This window comes from Lissotriton vulgaris, chromosome 3_1, assembly GCF_964263255.1.
Source record: "Lissotriton vulgaris chromosome 3_1, aLisVul1.2, whole genome shotgun sequence".
Taxonomy (NCBI): domain Eukaryota; kingdom Metazoa; phylum Chordata; class Amphibia; order Caudata; family Salamandridae; genus Lissotriton; species Lissotriton vulgaris.
The window spans coordinates 1,120,928,344-1,120,945,083 of record NC_141689.1 but is presented as its reverse complement, the minus strand read 5'-3'; the positions used below and the strand labels follow the sequence as shown (position 1 = coordinate 1,120,945,083).

General features: G+C 46.5%; 1 protein-coding gene across 1 annotated transcript in view; it reads right to left on the bottom strand.

The window, feature by feature from the left end:
- Window positions 1–14,103, bottom strand: part of DDIT4L (DNA damage inducible transcript 4 like) — a 119,308-nt gene extending 105,205 nt beyond the window's left edge. The window contains exons 1-2 of the mRNA XM_086963134.1: window positions 14,087–14,103; window positions 10,739–10,866 (exon numbers count right to left, since the gene is read on the bottom strand). Of these exons, the coding sequence (XP_086819260.1) occupies window positions 10,739–10,823 (85 nt within the window). The 5' untranslated portion in view covers window positions 10,824–10,866; window positions 14,087–14,103. The remainder of the gene's footprint in view (window positions 1–10,738; window positions 10,867–14,086) is intronic.
- Window positions 14,104–16,740: the final 2,637 nt, after the last annotated feature.

Here is a 16,740-nt window from a genome sequence, read left to right as displayed (position 1 = left end):
GAGGGGGACGGGGTGGCGGTTCGGCTGCTCCTGCAGGCACAACAGTCCTACGCGTCTATTTTGATGGACGACTTGGCAGGCATGGCTGGCCACTCTGAGCAGGGTGTATCAGTGGGGAGATAAGTCCTGTACTATGCTCCATAGGTTATGTCAACACGTCATGCAACCAGTTACATTGCCGGGTCTCACGGACAGGGAGGGAGTTTCTATTACAGACCCAGCTGCTCTGGCGGCGAGTTTTGCCCACTATTACACAGATCAATATGCTCAACGGGACTGCCTCCCGGCTGATGGGATTGACAAATTTATTGCGGATCTGCCCCCCCCGGGCTGTTTCCGATGACACAAGGAAATCCCTGGACCTTCCCCTCACAGCGGAGGAGCTGGGTGAGGCTTTGGGGTAACTCAACACGGGGAAGGCGCCCGGACCAAGTGGCTTTTCCTGTGAATTTTATAAAATCTTCAACTGGGGTCCCATTATAGGGAAGCGCTGGAGTTGGCGAGGGAACGGGGTTGCATGCCAGCAGACTGGCGCCATGCCGAAGTTGTGGTCTTTCAGAAGCCCGGTAGGCCCCCGGACCGTCACGAATCGTATCGCCCCATATCCCTACTCAACTTTGAGGCTAAATTACTGGCAAAAGCACTGGCTAATCGCCTCCTCCCATACGTGGCTGACCTGGTACATCCGGATCAAGCGGGCTTCATGCCGCATAGGGCGACACGGCACAACATCAGGCGAGCGCAGACGGCCATCGACGCCATAAGGGCTTCTGGGGAGCGGGCGGCCTTATTGCTAGCGGACATTGATAGGGCGTTCGACTCTGTAAGCTGGACCTACCTATTCGCCCCTCCTACCACGCCTTAACCTAGGCCCGGTGTTTATTTCCTATGTCAAACTACTGTACACTGATTTAACTGCTTCCGTGCGGGTGTCCGGGGCGATCTCGGAGAGATTCTTGGTTGGCCGGGGGACCCGGCAAGGGTGCCCATTATCCCCTTACCTCTTTGCGTTGGCCATGGAGCCCCTGGCTTCTTGGGTGCGTATTGATGCAGCTTCGCAGCTTTGTGTGGAGTGGGGGACTCTCCGATAGAATTGCACTCTATGCGGATGATGTCCTCTTTCTTACAGACCTCAACCGGTCCGGCCCCCGTATCTTGGAGATTATGCGCATATTCGGCGAGTTGTCGGGGCTCTTCCTCAATCCACGTAAGTCCACCCTTTGGGTGCTGGGCGGGGGTTCCGGTGTCTACCCCTGGGCGTCGGCATTACAGGTGGCAGCTGGGGGACTGCAATATCTGGGAGTCTTCCTGTCCGAGTCCGCTGACATAGCGTGGGAGCGCAACGTGCTGCCGGTATGGGAGAAGGTTCAAGCAGACATCAAGACGTGGTCCCGGATGCCTCTTACAATCTTTGGAAGGTCTGCGATTTTCAAAATGGTCGCACTCCCGCGCATGTTGTACCAATTACAGAATCACCCACATAAGATAGACCCACAGTGGTTTCGTCGAGTCAACTCAGTGCTGGGCCGCTTTCTATGGGCGGGGGGCGCAGCCAGGGTGGCACTGCAGGCATGCTTCCTGTCCACATACTGTGGAGGGCTGGCCACATCGGATCTCTTATCTTACTATCAGGCCTCCCGCCTATTAGTTCTTAACGAATGGTGGTACAGAGATAGAGGAGACCCTGCATATGCCCTCGAGCGCTCGTTGATGGGCAACACCACGCTCCACACACTACTGTATTCGGCCAAGCTGCGGAAAGAATTGCCTCAGGCCACACAGGTGGTCTTCACGATCTGGCGCCAGGCGCTGCGCCGCATGGGATGGTGGGGTAAATTGACAGCGGAGACCCCATTGTGGAAGAACGGACTACTTCCCGCTTTGTCCTCGTTACCAGGATTTGGGGGCTGGGATTCCTTTGGAATCTCTTCCCTTGGACATGTTCTGACTGGGACTACACTTAAATCCTTCCAGGACCTTAGTTCGGAATTTCATATGCCCAAATCCCAATTTTTTAAATACTTACAATTCCGCCACGCGCTTGCTCCAAGCTTGGTCGGCCTGGAGCAACTGCCGGAATTCAGTCCAGTGGAAGCCAAAATCTTTATGGGAGACCTGGGAGACAAGAAGGTGTCCCGAATTTATCAAACCCTAGTCACTCACTGCTCTGCTTCTTTGCTCCCGCTCAAAGACTCCTGGGAAAAAGATGTTGGCCCCTTAGACGAGGACGATTGGAGGGAGGCCTTGGAGTCCCCACGTGGGGCTGCAATCGCAGTACGTCTCCGATTGATCCAGTTTAAATATCTGCACAGGGCATACTATACCCGGGAGAGATTGTGGAGGGCGGGCCTGATTGCATCCCCAGAGTGCCTGCGTTGTGGGACAGAGAGGTACGCTGTTGCATACGGTGTGGTCTTGTGTTGGTCTGACCCGGTTCTGGAGCGGGGTTTGGAGCGGTCTGTCGGAGGTGCTGGGGTGGGATCTCCCCCGCTCCCCCCGGTTGGGTCTTCTACACGTTTTGGAGAATGTGGGCGGGAATATCTACAAACGGCACCTTCTGCTGTTGGGTCTGGTGGTGGCTAAGCGAGACCTGGCGAGGGCTTGGAAGAGTGACCGGCTCCTCCACTGGGGGCCTGGAAGGCAGGTCTTGATTACTTTATGGCAGAGGTCTTCAAACTTTTGGATGCCGAGACCCCCCTGTCAACATTTTCAAGCGTAAGGACCCTATCCTGACAAAAATTTCTAAACCTCTAGGTTATGAGGAAGGTGAGGGCCAAATTATGCGACAGGCTTCACTAAATTGTGTGAGTTGAAAATGTAAATAATGTTCTGTGAAGCTGCGTGTTTTGGGGTAGCATTACTTTATTATTTAGAATTTCTTTAAACACAGTAATACTGAGGAAAGATTTCACCCCATCAATACCAGTTTATAACCAAAATACAGCAATTAACATGAGAAAGATGTCTAGTCAACCTCTGTGAAGAGCCTCCCAATCCGCAGGAATACGCGCTGCCACATTAGAAGCTCACCTGGCCATGGCCGGGAGCAGCAAGGGTGCATTTAAACCGTGGTGGTCTTGTGCAGAGTTAAGCTGTTTACCCATGCCCCTTTCCTCTCACCCCCTTCCTTCCATCCCTCTCTTCTCTCCTCTCCTCTCCCAAACCCGGATCCCTCTCTCACATTTCAGGCAGATGGTTATTAGCCCCAGGACACCTTTTGGTAACAGTAGCGCACTACAAATGTAAATAGGAAGAATCAGGGGATCCACTAGACCTGAACTTCGGGGGGGGGGGGGGTTAACACTCCCAGCCAGGGCTTGTCCAAGCACTGGTCGCACACAGTGCAACAGTCTTTCCACCTTCTCCTTGAATTCCCTCACTACCACTCACCAACAATACACCTCATCTCTCTATAGCACCTGTCTGACAAACATTTCATTTTTTTGTAGCGCTACTCATAGTTTACTCACACTCAGTTCTGTGATGTGCATGGTACATCTTCTTTGTACCCGGCACTTTAACCTTCCGCACTGTGTGGGTGACAAGAGTACCTATATGACTGCACGGTGAGCAATGCAACAGTGTGAGTGTATGGTAAAAGGAGTGACTAGGGTGAGTGAGATGACCATATGAATTTGGGTTCGGCTGTAAGTGCAGAGTGGGACGAATTAGTGCATGGTTAGTGATGGCCTTGTTTGAGTGAGCTACAGATTGAGCAGTAAGGGGGGTGACAGGTGAGTGGAGTGTCACATGAGTGTAGGTGAGAAGTGTGCTCGTGTGACTGCAGGGTGAGGTACAGAGTGAACAATGCAAGCAAATTTTTAGTGCAGAATGATCACTGAGAGCAGGGTGAGCGGATGAATGTTGTGAGTGCAGGGTGATCACTGTGAGTGCAGGGTGATCACTGTGAGTGCAGGGTGATCACTGTGAGTGCAGGGTGATCACTGTGAGTGCAGGGTGATCACTGAGTGCGCAGGGTGATCACTGAGTGCGCAGGGTGATCACTGTGAGTGCAGGGTGATCACTGTGAGTGCAGGGTGATCACTGTGAGTGCAGGGTGATCACTGTGAGTGCAGGGTGATCACTGTGAGTGCAGGGTGAGCGGGTGAATAGTGTGAGTGCAGGGTGATCACTGTGAGTGCAGGGTGAGCGGGTGAATAGTGTGAGTGCATGGTGAGAGCAGGGTGAGCGGGTGAATAGTGTGAGTGCATGGTGATCGCTGTGAGTGCATGGTGATCGCTGTGAGTGCATGGTGATCGCTGTGAGTGCATGGTGATCGCTGTGAGTGCATGGTGATCGCTGTGAGTGCATGGTGATCGCTGTGAGTGCATGGCGATCGCTATGAGTGCATGGTGATAGTGTGAGTGCATTGTGATCGCTGGGAGTGCAGGGTGAACGTGAAAGTGAAGGCGAGAATGAGACGTGACTAGTTTGAAAGCAGGGTGCATTCCCAAAAACTTGAGGCGTAGGGTTTCAGATACAAGTTAAACTATTGCTATAATGGCATTAATCAGGATTCGAGGATGGAGGAAATAAATAATGTGCTGATCCTGCAACAAACTTCCAGTCTAATGATTAGGGTTACCAGCTCATTATTTTGATGGCCCAGAAATAAGCAGTCACCTACAGCTGTATTTTTTGCACTTATCTGTGAATACTTAGAACAGCAACAATAAATAGAAAGCACATTTAATTGTGTTCTAGGGATGCCTCAATGGTCCATGACTAATAATTAAAGAAAATAAAGACAGAAAAGTCACATCACTAATTAATACATACTTTTTTATTTATAACTCAATTTAGTGTCAAGAGCAGGTCTCTGCACGATCTTTAAACACATAGCAGGCATGTTTTTTTTAGCAACCCAACTTTATATTTCTTTTCATTAAATGCATTCGCACACTACAGCAGTAAGTGTAAAAATACAAATGTAAGGAATAGGCAGAATGGGGGCCCAGGGGGTACTGGAACCATAAAAAAAACGAAGCTTTGGTAATCAGTTAACAAAGGCATGTAAATATGCTAATGGTCTTTAAAGACCTGTGAGAAACTTGGGCCGGAGATAAGACTCCAGACACTGCCCAGCCGAGGCCCCAGGAGCGTGAGCTGCACTGCAGCAGCCCGGGCTGAGACACAGGATGGGGAGGAGGGGGGCTGAAGCCCTGGAGGCCATGGCAGAAGTGACTGTGAAGGCGCGACCCCCTTTGCATTGCTCCACGGCCCCCCTGGGGGTCGCACCCCACAGTTTGAAGACCCCTGCTTTATGGGATTGGAGCGACCCGTGTTTGAGGCCAGAGGATGCCCACGGAAACACTTTAAAATCTGGAAACGGTGGGCCGATTACAGGGGTTTGACTGTGGAGCCTCCGGCTGCCCCGGACGATGGCTTACCTACGGTAGAGGACCTCCAGGCCTAGAGTGACACTCTGATTGCTGTAATATGATTAAATCACATTTGGTGTTTGGAAATAGACTACAAGAAGGAAAGCTTGCGATCCCCAAAATGGATATCTGCAGTGCAGCCAGATGGGCTGTGTGAGGAGGGAAAGCTGCGCAAGCTTTCTACCTGTGGCCAGGACTAGTAGCCAATGCCTGCTTTTCTCTCTGCTGGGTTAGGGGACATGAGCTAGGGTATCCAAAGCCACCTGCCTTGGAGTATTTTATTTATTTATTTATGCCTTTTTATATAGCGCAGATTTTACCCATATGCCATGTGAGGAGAGAAGAGAGTGTTGGTGTGAGATAGGTCCAGTGGGGAGTCCTTTAGAGTTTACTTCCTTTGCAAGGTGTGAGGAGACTAGTGCTGTAATGATTGGGTCGATGCCCGTGTGCAGGATGAAGTGGGCGACCCTTGTATGCCAGAGGAGGGCCGCCTTAAATTGAACTGTGTGCAATGCTGCGCCGATTGGGCGGAACTGTGCATAGTGTGGTGCGGCGACCCCATATGCCAGGAGGGGCCGCCATGAGAAGACTGTTATACAGTAAAGGGCCATACAGTAAGGGCCTGTGCGCGGTGTGCCACAACCCTGTATGCCAGGAGTGGCGGGCGTTGAGTGCCTCAGTGCCAATAGGGCTGGAACCTGTAAGGATATGATAACCCTGATGTCCAGAGGGTGTCAGACCAGCTGGTCGTGTGACCTGGTTGGATTAATCACTAGAGGGATGAAAGATTTTGCACAAGGATCTTTGCACTGCAAAGAGGAGCCGCTGAGAACCTTTGGCCAGCATGGAAGCACAACTGTGTGAGAGGACTAAACTGCTGAGTGCAACCCGCTTGGGTTCTGTGCAGCAAACTCACCGGAATCAATTGCCTCCAGCACCTGTGAAAGTGGTAGTGTCAAACTCCAGTCACTGGGATCCTGCGAGGTGTGAGTTAGACTGATTCCGGGCTAGTCGTCCCCAGTGGAACTTGCTACTAGTTAGTGCTGCAGCAAAATAACTCTTGACTTTAACACAGTATTAGTGGGCTCTTGACTTAGACTACTAGTGGGGCTTACCATGGATATTGCCGAGAAATGTGCATTAACCACTTTTGTTAGAAGCAAGGAGGAAATGGGACCCAGGAAATCATCTAACAAAACACTAGAGAACTACCCTCAGAGGGATTATCTAGTAGTTTGTGAAATTCATGTTTCCTTTGCGCTGGTAACGGTAGAAATAAAATACCCCCCAATAATAGGTGAGTATTTGGTTGGACAATGATTTGGTGCTAATCTTATAAATAAAGAGGCCACTCACTCCAAAGGACACCTTCTGGAACCAATATTTTCTAATATTACTCGGTTGGATTCTAGCCCCCCTCTGCCTCTCCCATGGTCCGATCATTTTTTAGTCCCGTTTGCATGGAAAACTTGTACGGACTCACCACGTGTTACAGTACCTCGCACCTTGGTCTAAGCTATCCTTGGAGAGATTGACCCCGACACTTGAACAAACAGCTCCCCTGCCAGAGCCAGATCCACTAGTGGCGGATATAAATTTTCAAAACTGGCTGAATAGTTCCCTAGATGTGGTACTACCCAGAAAAAGTCTAACAAAGAAGAGTAGTGTCTTTAAATCACCATGGTACACAATAGAACTTGGAGATCTTAGAAAAACATGCAAAAAATTAGAACGCATATGGCGAAAAGACTGGGCCTCCAACAATAAAGCAGCATATCTATCTGCTATGAGGCTTTATAAAGCCTCCCTGAAAAAAATCCCAGGCATCCTTTTGCGATGAGAAAATTTAAACTGCTTCTAACTCGTCCAGGGAAACTTTCAAGATAGTAAAATAACTCCTTAAGGTACCCTCCCCTCCAAGTAGGCAGGAGAGCTCAGAAGCAAGATGTAACCAATTAGCAGACTTTGACACTAAAATCAATTTTTTTTTTAGAAAGTCTACCATATATTGTGCCAATTCCCGATTCTGATGACCACTCTGCCCCTACCCCTGGCCCTTTCCTGGATTCCTTTACCTGTATATCCAGGGAAGATTTTTGCAAAGTTCTGTCCTCTATGAAAAGTGGCTCCCCGTCTGATCCCGCGCCTATGTATATTCTTAAGCGGATTTCAGATGACATTGCCCCCTTAGCAACTGAACTTCTAAATGCCTCCCTTACCCGTGGTGCTGTCCCTCATAGCTGGAAGCAGGCCATGGTGAAGGCCCTCCTAAAAAATCTAGGGCTCGATCCTTCTGACCTGGCCAACTTCCGCCCAATATCGCTGTTACCAGGCCTCAGTAAAATCGCGGAGAAAATGGTCCACCAGCAGCTCTCCTCCTTTTTGGAAAACAAGCTGCTGCGTAATTCCCAAACTGGCTTCCGCCCGGGAAAGGGCACCGATTCTGCCCTGATAGCGGTGGCGGAAGAGGCAAGATGCATCTTTGATTCAGGGGGATCTGCTGTCGTGATCCTCCTGGATCTAAGTGCAGCTTTTGACACTGGACCATGGAATTTTAATTCAGCACCTCGCTAGATTGGGAGTATCGGGCATGGCTTTGCAATGGCTCTCATCTTTGAGCAACCGAACCTTTCAGATCTGGGAAGGCAGCACACTTCCTAAATCTATCCCCTTCCAGTGTGGAGTGCCTCAGGGCTCCTCATGGAGCCCTACTCTTTTCAACGTTTATATGGCCGCATTGGAGGATGTGGTTAATCCTTTTGGGATTAAAATAGTTACCTATACGGACGACACCAACTAGTCGTCTCGCTATCCCAACAAGAGAGGTGCTCGGAAAATCTATTTGCCTGCCTCTCGGGAATACCTTCCTGGATGACCAGCTCTCGGCTCAAACTGAATGGAGCCAAAACAGAGCGTATGCTCCTGGGCCACCAACTAACATCTTTACCCAAATCCATCTGGCCTCCCTGTCTGGGTGATCTTCCCGCCCTGAAAGACTAAATTAAAAGCTTAGGGGTGTGGTTTGAGCGGACCTGACTTTCAGGACCCAAGCGAAGAAAACAGCCGGCATATGTTATGGCCTACTCCGGTCTGTGCGGAAGGTTCTTCCACTCTTGTCATTCCATTCCAGGAAACTGCTAATCCAGGGGTTATTATTTAGACTGGACAATAGCAATGCCTTGTTTTTGGCGGCACCCGAAGCAACCATCAACACCCTCCAACGTGCTCAGAACTCAGCAGCAAGGTTGCTTACCGGCTCCTCAATAAGATCCTCGACCAGGCCTGCACTGAGATCTCTTCACTGGTTGCAGATGCGTGAAAGAATAAAATTTAAATCTCTTTGCATAACCCACAAGTCACTTCAGGGTAAGGGACCCCCTATTTTTAGGAATTTGATCTGCCCTTACAATTTTTCTCGGACTCTCCGTTCTGACCTCGGAAACCTGGCCAAGGTCCACAGCGCGAGGAAGGCGCGCTCTGGGGGCCGTCGATTCTCGGTTAATGCGGCAATGCTGTGGAATGCCCTTCCTGGCATGATTCAAACTGAACCCAGTTATTTGAAGTTTCGGAAGCTTCTTAAAACATTTTTTCCCAGTGATCCCTAATTAACGGTACCCTCTTCAGTCTGCTCTTTGTTCTTCAGCGCTGGAACGCTCTCGGGCAGCCATGCGCTTTATAAAGCAAATTTCATTTCAATTAATTTCTACAAGCATTTTGAGTTGTGAGTTAGAACATACGTGGCCAATAGGAGGTGAGAAGGGAGGCTCCACAGGTGGATAAGTATGCAGGTGATGGGGTTGAATTTAGCGCGAAAACCGTTGGAGAAGGGGGAGGCTTCTTGACTCATTCGGCAGGTACGTGATTACAGAGGACTCTTGTACTATTAAGAGCATTTTAAACAAGGGGGAACCCCAGTGAAGGTTGAAACCACGAGGGTTTAAAAATGAATAGTAGCAACAGGAGGCACCTCCGTAAAAAACGAGTAAGACAGTGAGCTAAGGTTTACTAGCAGGCTCGTTTATATAAGCATATTTTTTTGCACAATAAGTCAGAGGGTTAAACTGTTTGTTGTAGAAACGGTAATTTAAATGTCAACACAGAACGAGGGTTAGAGACGGGAGGGTGTGATGGAAGATTAAGGGAAGAAAAAGATACACATGCATACTTTTCATTGTGTTTATGGTATGAGAACATTGAAAGGTGGTACCACGGATAAACACAATGTTGTATTATGAGAAAGATTAATGACCACTTTGGGCTAATAGTATAGAAATGGTCCTGGTTGCAAGGCTATATATTTCCACAGCGTTAAATGGGTTGATCAGTTTTTACCAAACACGCAATTTCGAGCACAGATGACTAATTGGTACATGTTTGATTATTTTTTAGTGACCCCCGAAGAAGGGCGCTGCGCCGCCCGAAATGTATTGGGTTTTTAATTAAATAAACACTGCCTGAGATGAGCCTGGTATTAATCGTATTTATTTAAGAGGTCCGGATGGGCACAGAATATTAGAAACCTGAAAAAACAGGCCAAGAATATGTCACACGTGGACATTAAGAATGGATTAAGAATACAGAAGTGGAAGAAAGCGTAATGTTTAAAGAAATGGAAAATTTTGGACAAGAATGGTTGAAGTTTTGAATGCCGCAAGGGCGGCGTACAGCTGTGCATTTGGCTGGGGCATGAACGTGTCCCATTCGCATATACTTAGGTCGTACTAGGTGGCTATTGGGCATGCCACACACCAATCTGCACGCTAACACGAACTTAATGATTACGAATATGGAGAAAAAAAACTGTTGATAACAGGTGTGCATCCCTCAACTTTCAGAATCCACTACAGGGTTCAGCCAGGTTCCTGTGAAGGACAGTAGGTCCCCAACATCTACATCATTGCCCTGCGTCAGGTTCCCGGTCTCTGTGGCGTGTATGGTGAGTAAGCGGGTGTGGAGGAGCATCTCTGCGGGTGTTGAGGAGCATCAAGAGAGTGTGGAATGATGTGTGGGTGGTTGCAGGTCCTATTTTATCTACCACCCCATCAGACCCTCCTGCCCCAATGGGTGCATTATGCCTCTCTCCACTCAGATGAATATATCCTTTCTCCTACAGTCAGATTGATTGTCTCTCCAGAATATTCGGTGGATGTCTACAGGAAAATCAGTTGCGAGAATTAACCATTGAAATGTTTACATTGAAGACACTAATATTTTGGTGTTCTGATATTTGTGAATTCATTCGAAAACTTAATATTTTTTTATTTTGCAAGATCCACTATCATACTTTCTTACTGTGAATAAATCAATTCTCAAACAAATATGGTTAAGCAGATTGCATGGAAAAGATGCATACTCACCAGAGACTTGTGGACTTTTTACAGCATCTACCAAATCTGAAACGCATTCCAAGTTCTTGGTTTTCAGGGCACTCGTTGCTACCATTATAAAAATTGGCTTAGTTGTGGGTGGCAACCCTGCTTGTTTTCTGAAAAGAAAAAAGATATATATCTGGACTTTTGTAGCAAAAAAGTAAAAGCCATTATTGGTGCACCAATGTAGCTAGACTTAATGGATTCATGTTTCACATTCTTTACGATATCCCCTTTGCAAGTCTACAGACAATAAAAGTGAGCCACACAGTGAGCATTTCGATAAGCAGATATGACGAAGACATCCAGAAATACATATTTCAAGAAAACTTAGAAGCTGTAGGAAGATCCTATTTAAGGCCAAATTACAATATTCCTAGGTGGTCATACAGCAGAAGGTTGCCATAAAATGCGGTTTCAGATGGTAATGAAACTGGTAAAAACTTCATAGGACTCCTTTTGTTTATGATATGGCTTTATTTTGTGACAAGAAAAAAATCATGGACACAAGGACATTAATCTAGAGTGTAATACACTGGATAGTGATATATAGGGGACGGCAAATTTGCAGAAAGGAGATAGATTTGTCAAATACACTGCCATTAGTATCTGACGCAGAGGTGGAGGGTATATTAAGAAAACAGAATTCAGGCCCAATGGAAAAAATCCGCCTTATTAACACCTTGAAAGGGTAGCTCAAGCCACGGTACCTGAAAATACGTCCCTTTTGAACTTTTCATTCTCCTGGTTTCAACCCCTAATAATTTAAAGCTGTCAGTAGTAAAGCCACTTCCAAAAAAACGTAATCATTGTCCCTGCAAAGTGAGCAAGTGCAGTTCTCTGCTTCCAGCAGTGTCAAAAATTGAAGAAAAGGTCATAGCCAAATGGCTTTTAGCTTGCTGAAATACAAACCTTCCAGATCGTAGCCAAATGGGGTTCCATCCTGGCCCCAGGAGAACAGGAGAAGCTGCTCTAGTATCAGTGTTAACCCAACTTACGATAAACCTTGACAGCAGAACCCACACCTGTCTCTTTGTGCTTGGTACATCTGCTGCATTTTAAACAGCAGCTCATTTTCTCTCGATTAAGGGGATTGCGGAGGTGATGGTATTTGGAAAGCCTTTAAAAAAGTTAAAATATTTTTGGGATAGTAGATTTACGGGGAGACTACCTTTGCATAGTTCAAAAAAGTGCCCATCTTTATGTGAAGTACCTCAATGATCTGCTCGGTCTCCAATCTGATTTCATGTTTAAATGCAATCATTGGCTAAAAATGTCAGGTTTGAAATCACTAAATATGCTGATGGATTAATCTCACCTTCCTTAGACTGAATGGTTCTAAGACTAAAGCGAAAATAACCTTGGAGTTGGTTGTTCTGGCCGAAGCCTCTTGGACCACCTGTTACAGCGCAGAAATTCAAGAGCCTAGGATTTATATTTGATAAGGAACTTAGCCTTGTACATCCAATGAATCCAGTTGTTTCTATCTGTTCCACACCACAATCTTCCATTTTATGCAGATCAATTTAAGAGCAGTGCTAGTAATTTCAGCGATCAACTGGATTATGCAAATATTTGCTACTTCGATTTTCCAAGCAGAGATTGGCAAACATCAACGAAACCACAATTTAGCAGTCAGGGCACTATTCAGTCTCAGAAAATGTTACACCATTTCAGAGGTGTGGCGGTTTATTCACTGGCTCCAGGTACAAAGATGGATAAAATGTAAGGCTTTTTGCAACAAAGATTTTTATACCATGAAACTCAGTTTTTAATAGACTTCTTAAAATATCATTCTAGTAGGCTGCTCAGATCCCTTTAAATAGTTCCTCGTGCTGCGAAGATTATAACTGGGGTACAGCATTCACTGTAGCTACCCAGAGGAAAGCCCAACTACCTATCTCTACGTCAAACGGCTAAGCAGCTTTCATTTAGAAAAGAACCGAAAACTTTTCTTTCTTGAGTAACTTAATGGTTGACGGATGTATTGGTCAGATTCTTTTAGCAAAAGGAAGACTTTGGGTATCTGTTTGAACTTCATAAATATCAGTTCACTCACTGGGTTGTTGAGTCTACAACTTTAACCAGAACATCAACAGGGTGTGTGGCGAGCTCATGTGCATCAAAGACTCAGTCAGTACAGATGCATTACTGTGCAACAGAAAAGCTGCAGCAGATACAATTGCATCTTTAAAGGGAGAGCAGTGGCTGTAGGTCAGTGAATGGTCTGAACTTCAAACTTAAAGAAATTTACAGTGTTACTTGATCATATACTTCCAGACTTTTCCGTGTGGGGAAAATCTGAAGTAATAGACACCACACCTCCCACTGACCAAGACTGAGCATTATAGCAATGGAGTGGATAATGCATAGGTTTGGGTGTGCAAGACTGTCAAGCAGCTGCACCAACTCTGCAAGGTGTTCTGGTGCTATTGGCTCTAGCCCTGTGCCAAGATCACCAGTGGCAGACGCTGCAACATTCATACCCACCAGTACAAGAGGTTGAGATATTGATAACGCTGGAAAACAAAACAATGCAACGTAATAATCCATCCACCCTTACCCAAACATTGAACGATTCCACTACACTAACGACCCAACATTCACCAAACCAACTACGTACCCACGCCCAGCCAAACGTAACACAAACTATCCATTTATACACCCAACAACCTACGTACCCATCAGATGCATGTTGTCTGAGTATACGTGACCAAGTTTATGGAAGGCCCAGTCTGTGTTCACATGCCCAAAAGGCGTGTGAACACAAGAGGAGACTCAGTTCAAAATATGCAATACACAAGCATAATATGGTACTTCAAAAAAAACAACAAAAAAACACAGAAAGGCAACATCCTGAAAAAAAGAGTAACACTCCAGAATGCACGATAAAGTAAAGCAAGTAAAATACAAACAGGAACTGAATAGCCGACAAGGATAACTTTTTTTAATTGATCAAAAAGAAATCAGTATTTTTGCCACTGAAGGTATTGAAATGAATATAGGGCTCGATAGTGAATAATTTCGATGTCCGTTTTTATTAACTAAAGTCTAATAACAGAAGGGAGCCATCCCACTCAAAGCCCTGTGTGTAGTGCTTTAAATTGAAATTCAAAAGTACTCCATATTTAGAGTACCTGTTTGCGCCTGAGAAGTGCCGGTACTTTCCTATTAAATATATTACAGCGGTGCTGAGAAATGCAGGTACTATCACTTTCAAATTAAAGACGTGTATGTACTCGGTACCTGCCCATTTAAAGCAAGGACCGTGTAGGAATCACGTCATCACTTTTACTCAACGTCAGCTGTATACAACGCTCCAGGTGAACATCTTACCTTTGATTACGAGCCCCGCCTCGCACCCACAAAGAATAAGAGACGAGTATTGGGCAGGGTACTGGGTGTACCCGAGAACAAACTGTACTTCAAAAGCGAACGCTTCTGCGAATCCACGTCCACGCTGTGGCCCGCTTTATAGATGTATGCAGAGAGAGCGAGAGAGAGAGAGAGGAAAGCGGTCTCCCACCAATCACGTCCCTCTTTCGAGAGCCAAGCCCCCGCGTAAGCACACCCCGGCCATAACATGAACTGGCTGCCATTTTGAACGAGAGCACGATCCCTTTATAATTAAAGGCCGGATATGCTATTATGACGATGCCTATTTTGAATATTGTTAAAATTAGTACCAATTTGTTTGACGTTCACCAGTACATAATTAAAACTTAAATTATGAGTGCGAAGTAAATTCTGTGAACAGTGAATTACATAGTAGTTAAACGAAACAGTGGACTTGATATCGTATTACAACATAATGTATGACTCTCACCTACAAACCTGTGAGGGAGCACCTGTACACGGCAATTGTAAAATTGTATTCATATACGGGCACATGCTTCATTGCATGGTTTTGCGATTCCTTATTAGCGATTTTTAGGGAATCGCAAGTAAGGAATCGCAAAATGGGATGCATGATTTTAATCGCATAATATTTGCAATTTGGTAAAAATCGCAACTTTTACCGAATCGCAAATATTATGCGAATTCTAATTTGCGATTTCGCAATTCCCATTGATTCCTATTGGCCAAAAGGTCCATGGGAATCAATGGGAAGGCATTGACATTTTGCGAATTTCAATTAGCGATTCGCAAAATGTTAATGCATTCCATGGGTGCAGGGGGGGTCCCCCCCCCCTGCACCCCTGAAATGTATTTTAAAGTGCATGTTTCACACACACATGTCCTAAGGACATGTGTGTCTGTAACATGACAGTTTGTAAAATGCAATTTTGAGCATTTAAATTCTTTTTCGCAAATTACCACGAGGTTCACCCTCGTGGTAATTTGCACCCCCTAATTGCGAATTCGCAATTTTAAAAGCAATCATGCATTGCTTTTAAGGAATCGCAAATTTACGATTCCTTAAAAGCAATCGCATTTTTGGAATATGCTAAAAATAGCGATTTTGCACTTCCTAAATAGGTTGATGCATGTGGCCGATAGCTCTTACCCCTGACGAGGCGTCACATTTGAGCTGTCTTCAGTACAATGAAGGAGAATGTTAATTTCTTGCTCGGGTGAGCCCATTCTCTTCCACTCACTCTCTCATTGCGCCGTTTGTGCCTGCTAAAAAGAGGCAGGTGTAGTAGAGACTTTCTCAGGGCTTTTAGTAGGATAATAAAAATTGGTGGTGGGGTGGGGTTCTAAGAGGTGCGTGGACACATAGCCATCACGAAGATTGAATTGTAAGGGCCGGGGCCTATATAAACAAGGGCCTGGCCTACATCACGTGAGTAGAGCCCTATTCCTCACACATTTATTAAGTCTTACCAGGGTTGGATTGGAATCAAAAATAGGCCCGGGCACGCTTAAAAAATAAAGTGTGTAGTGAGGCTGTAGTGAGGCTTTGGGGTAAGAACGAGGCAGACACTTTGGCTAGTTTTATGTATGTTTAATTTTCAGGAGGGCGCCGGGGGGAATCCAGCTCCGGCGCTGTGGCTTTGGGTACAATCGGTAGTCGTGCCCCCGCGCTCCTAGTATCTTCAGTTGAGGCCAGGGAAACACTGGAGCGCAACACTATATATCTCCCCTTTAACAACACTACGAAAGAATACAAAACTGCTGGGTTACGACTAGGATAGTTTAGTCCCAGATGTGATTAGGTCTTCATGTCGAACTCGCAATACTTTTTGGGCAGTACCACGGTCCTACCTGTGCGGGTCTGTTTCGGTGGGGTGCTTTCCCCCATTGCTCTGCTGCCACTGTGTGGGGCATCGTTGATAGTTTCCTGTGATGGGTCCCTGGTGACAGCGCCGCTCGCACCTTGCTCTACTTGTCTTGCCGGCCTCCCAGCGTCTCCTGGATTCACCTGTGTCCTGGTGGTGTTCACCTCTTCCATATTGGTGCCTTGTGTGCCCCGCTGTGTTTTTCAATGTCTCCGTTGTTTTCCTCTTCCTCCAGGCATCTGGACATTCTGTCTAGGGACCATATCTTCCCATCACTCAGTAAAGCTGACCTAGTGTACAGTTCTTTGACCTGCAGAGGCGTGCTGAACTTGCTGTTGTCTTTCCTCCTCAATTGTGCTAGTTTCACTTTGACCCATTCCCCCTTTTCCAGCATTGTGTCTTTGACATTGTGCTTCATGTTGTATTGGTCCGTGTAGATCTTTTGCGCCTTCTCCAGATTGCTGCGCACTATCGCCGGAGACCACTTGCTTTGTACTGTGCATTGTTTCCACGCTGTCTTTGGTGAATTGGTCCCAGCCTCTTAATATTTTGAATGGGCTGTACCCTGTTTTATTGGGAGTGATCCTGTAGGCCCAAACAGTGCACTTGAGTTCCTTCTCCCAGTTCTTCCCAATGTTGATGGCCGCTTGGATGGATCCCACGATGACACTTGTGGCCAGGCCATTCACTGCTGGGTGGTATATCAGGGTTTGTTTGATCTGTATTCTGTTCCTTTCCATGAATGCGTTCCATTTTTCCGACGTAAAT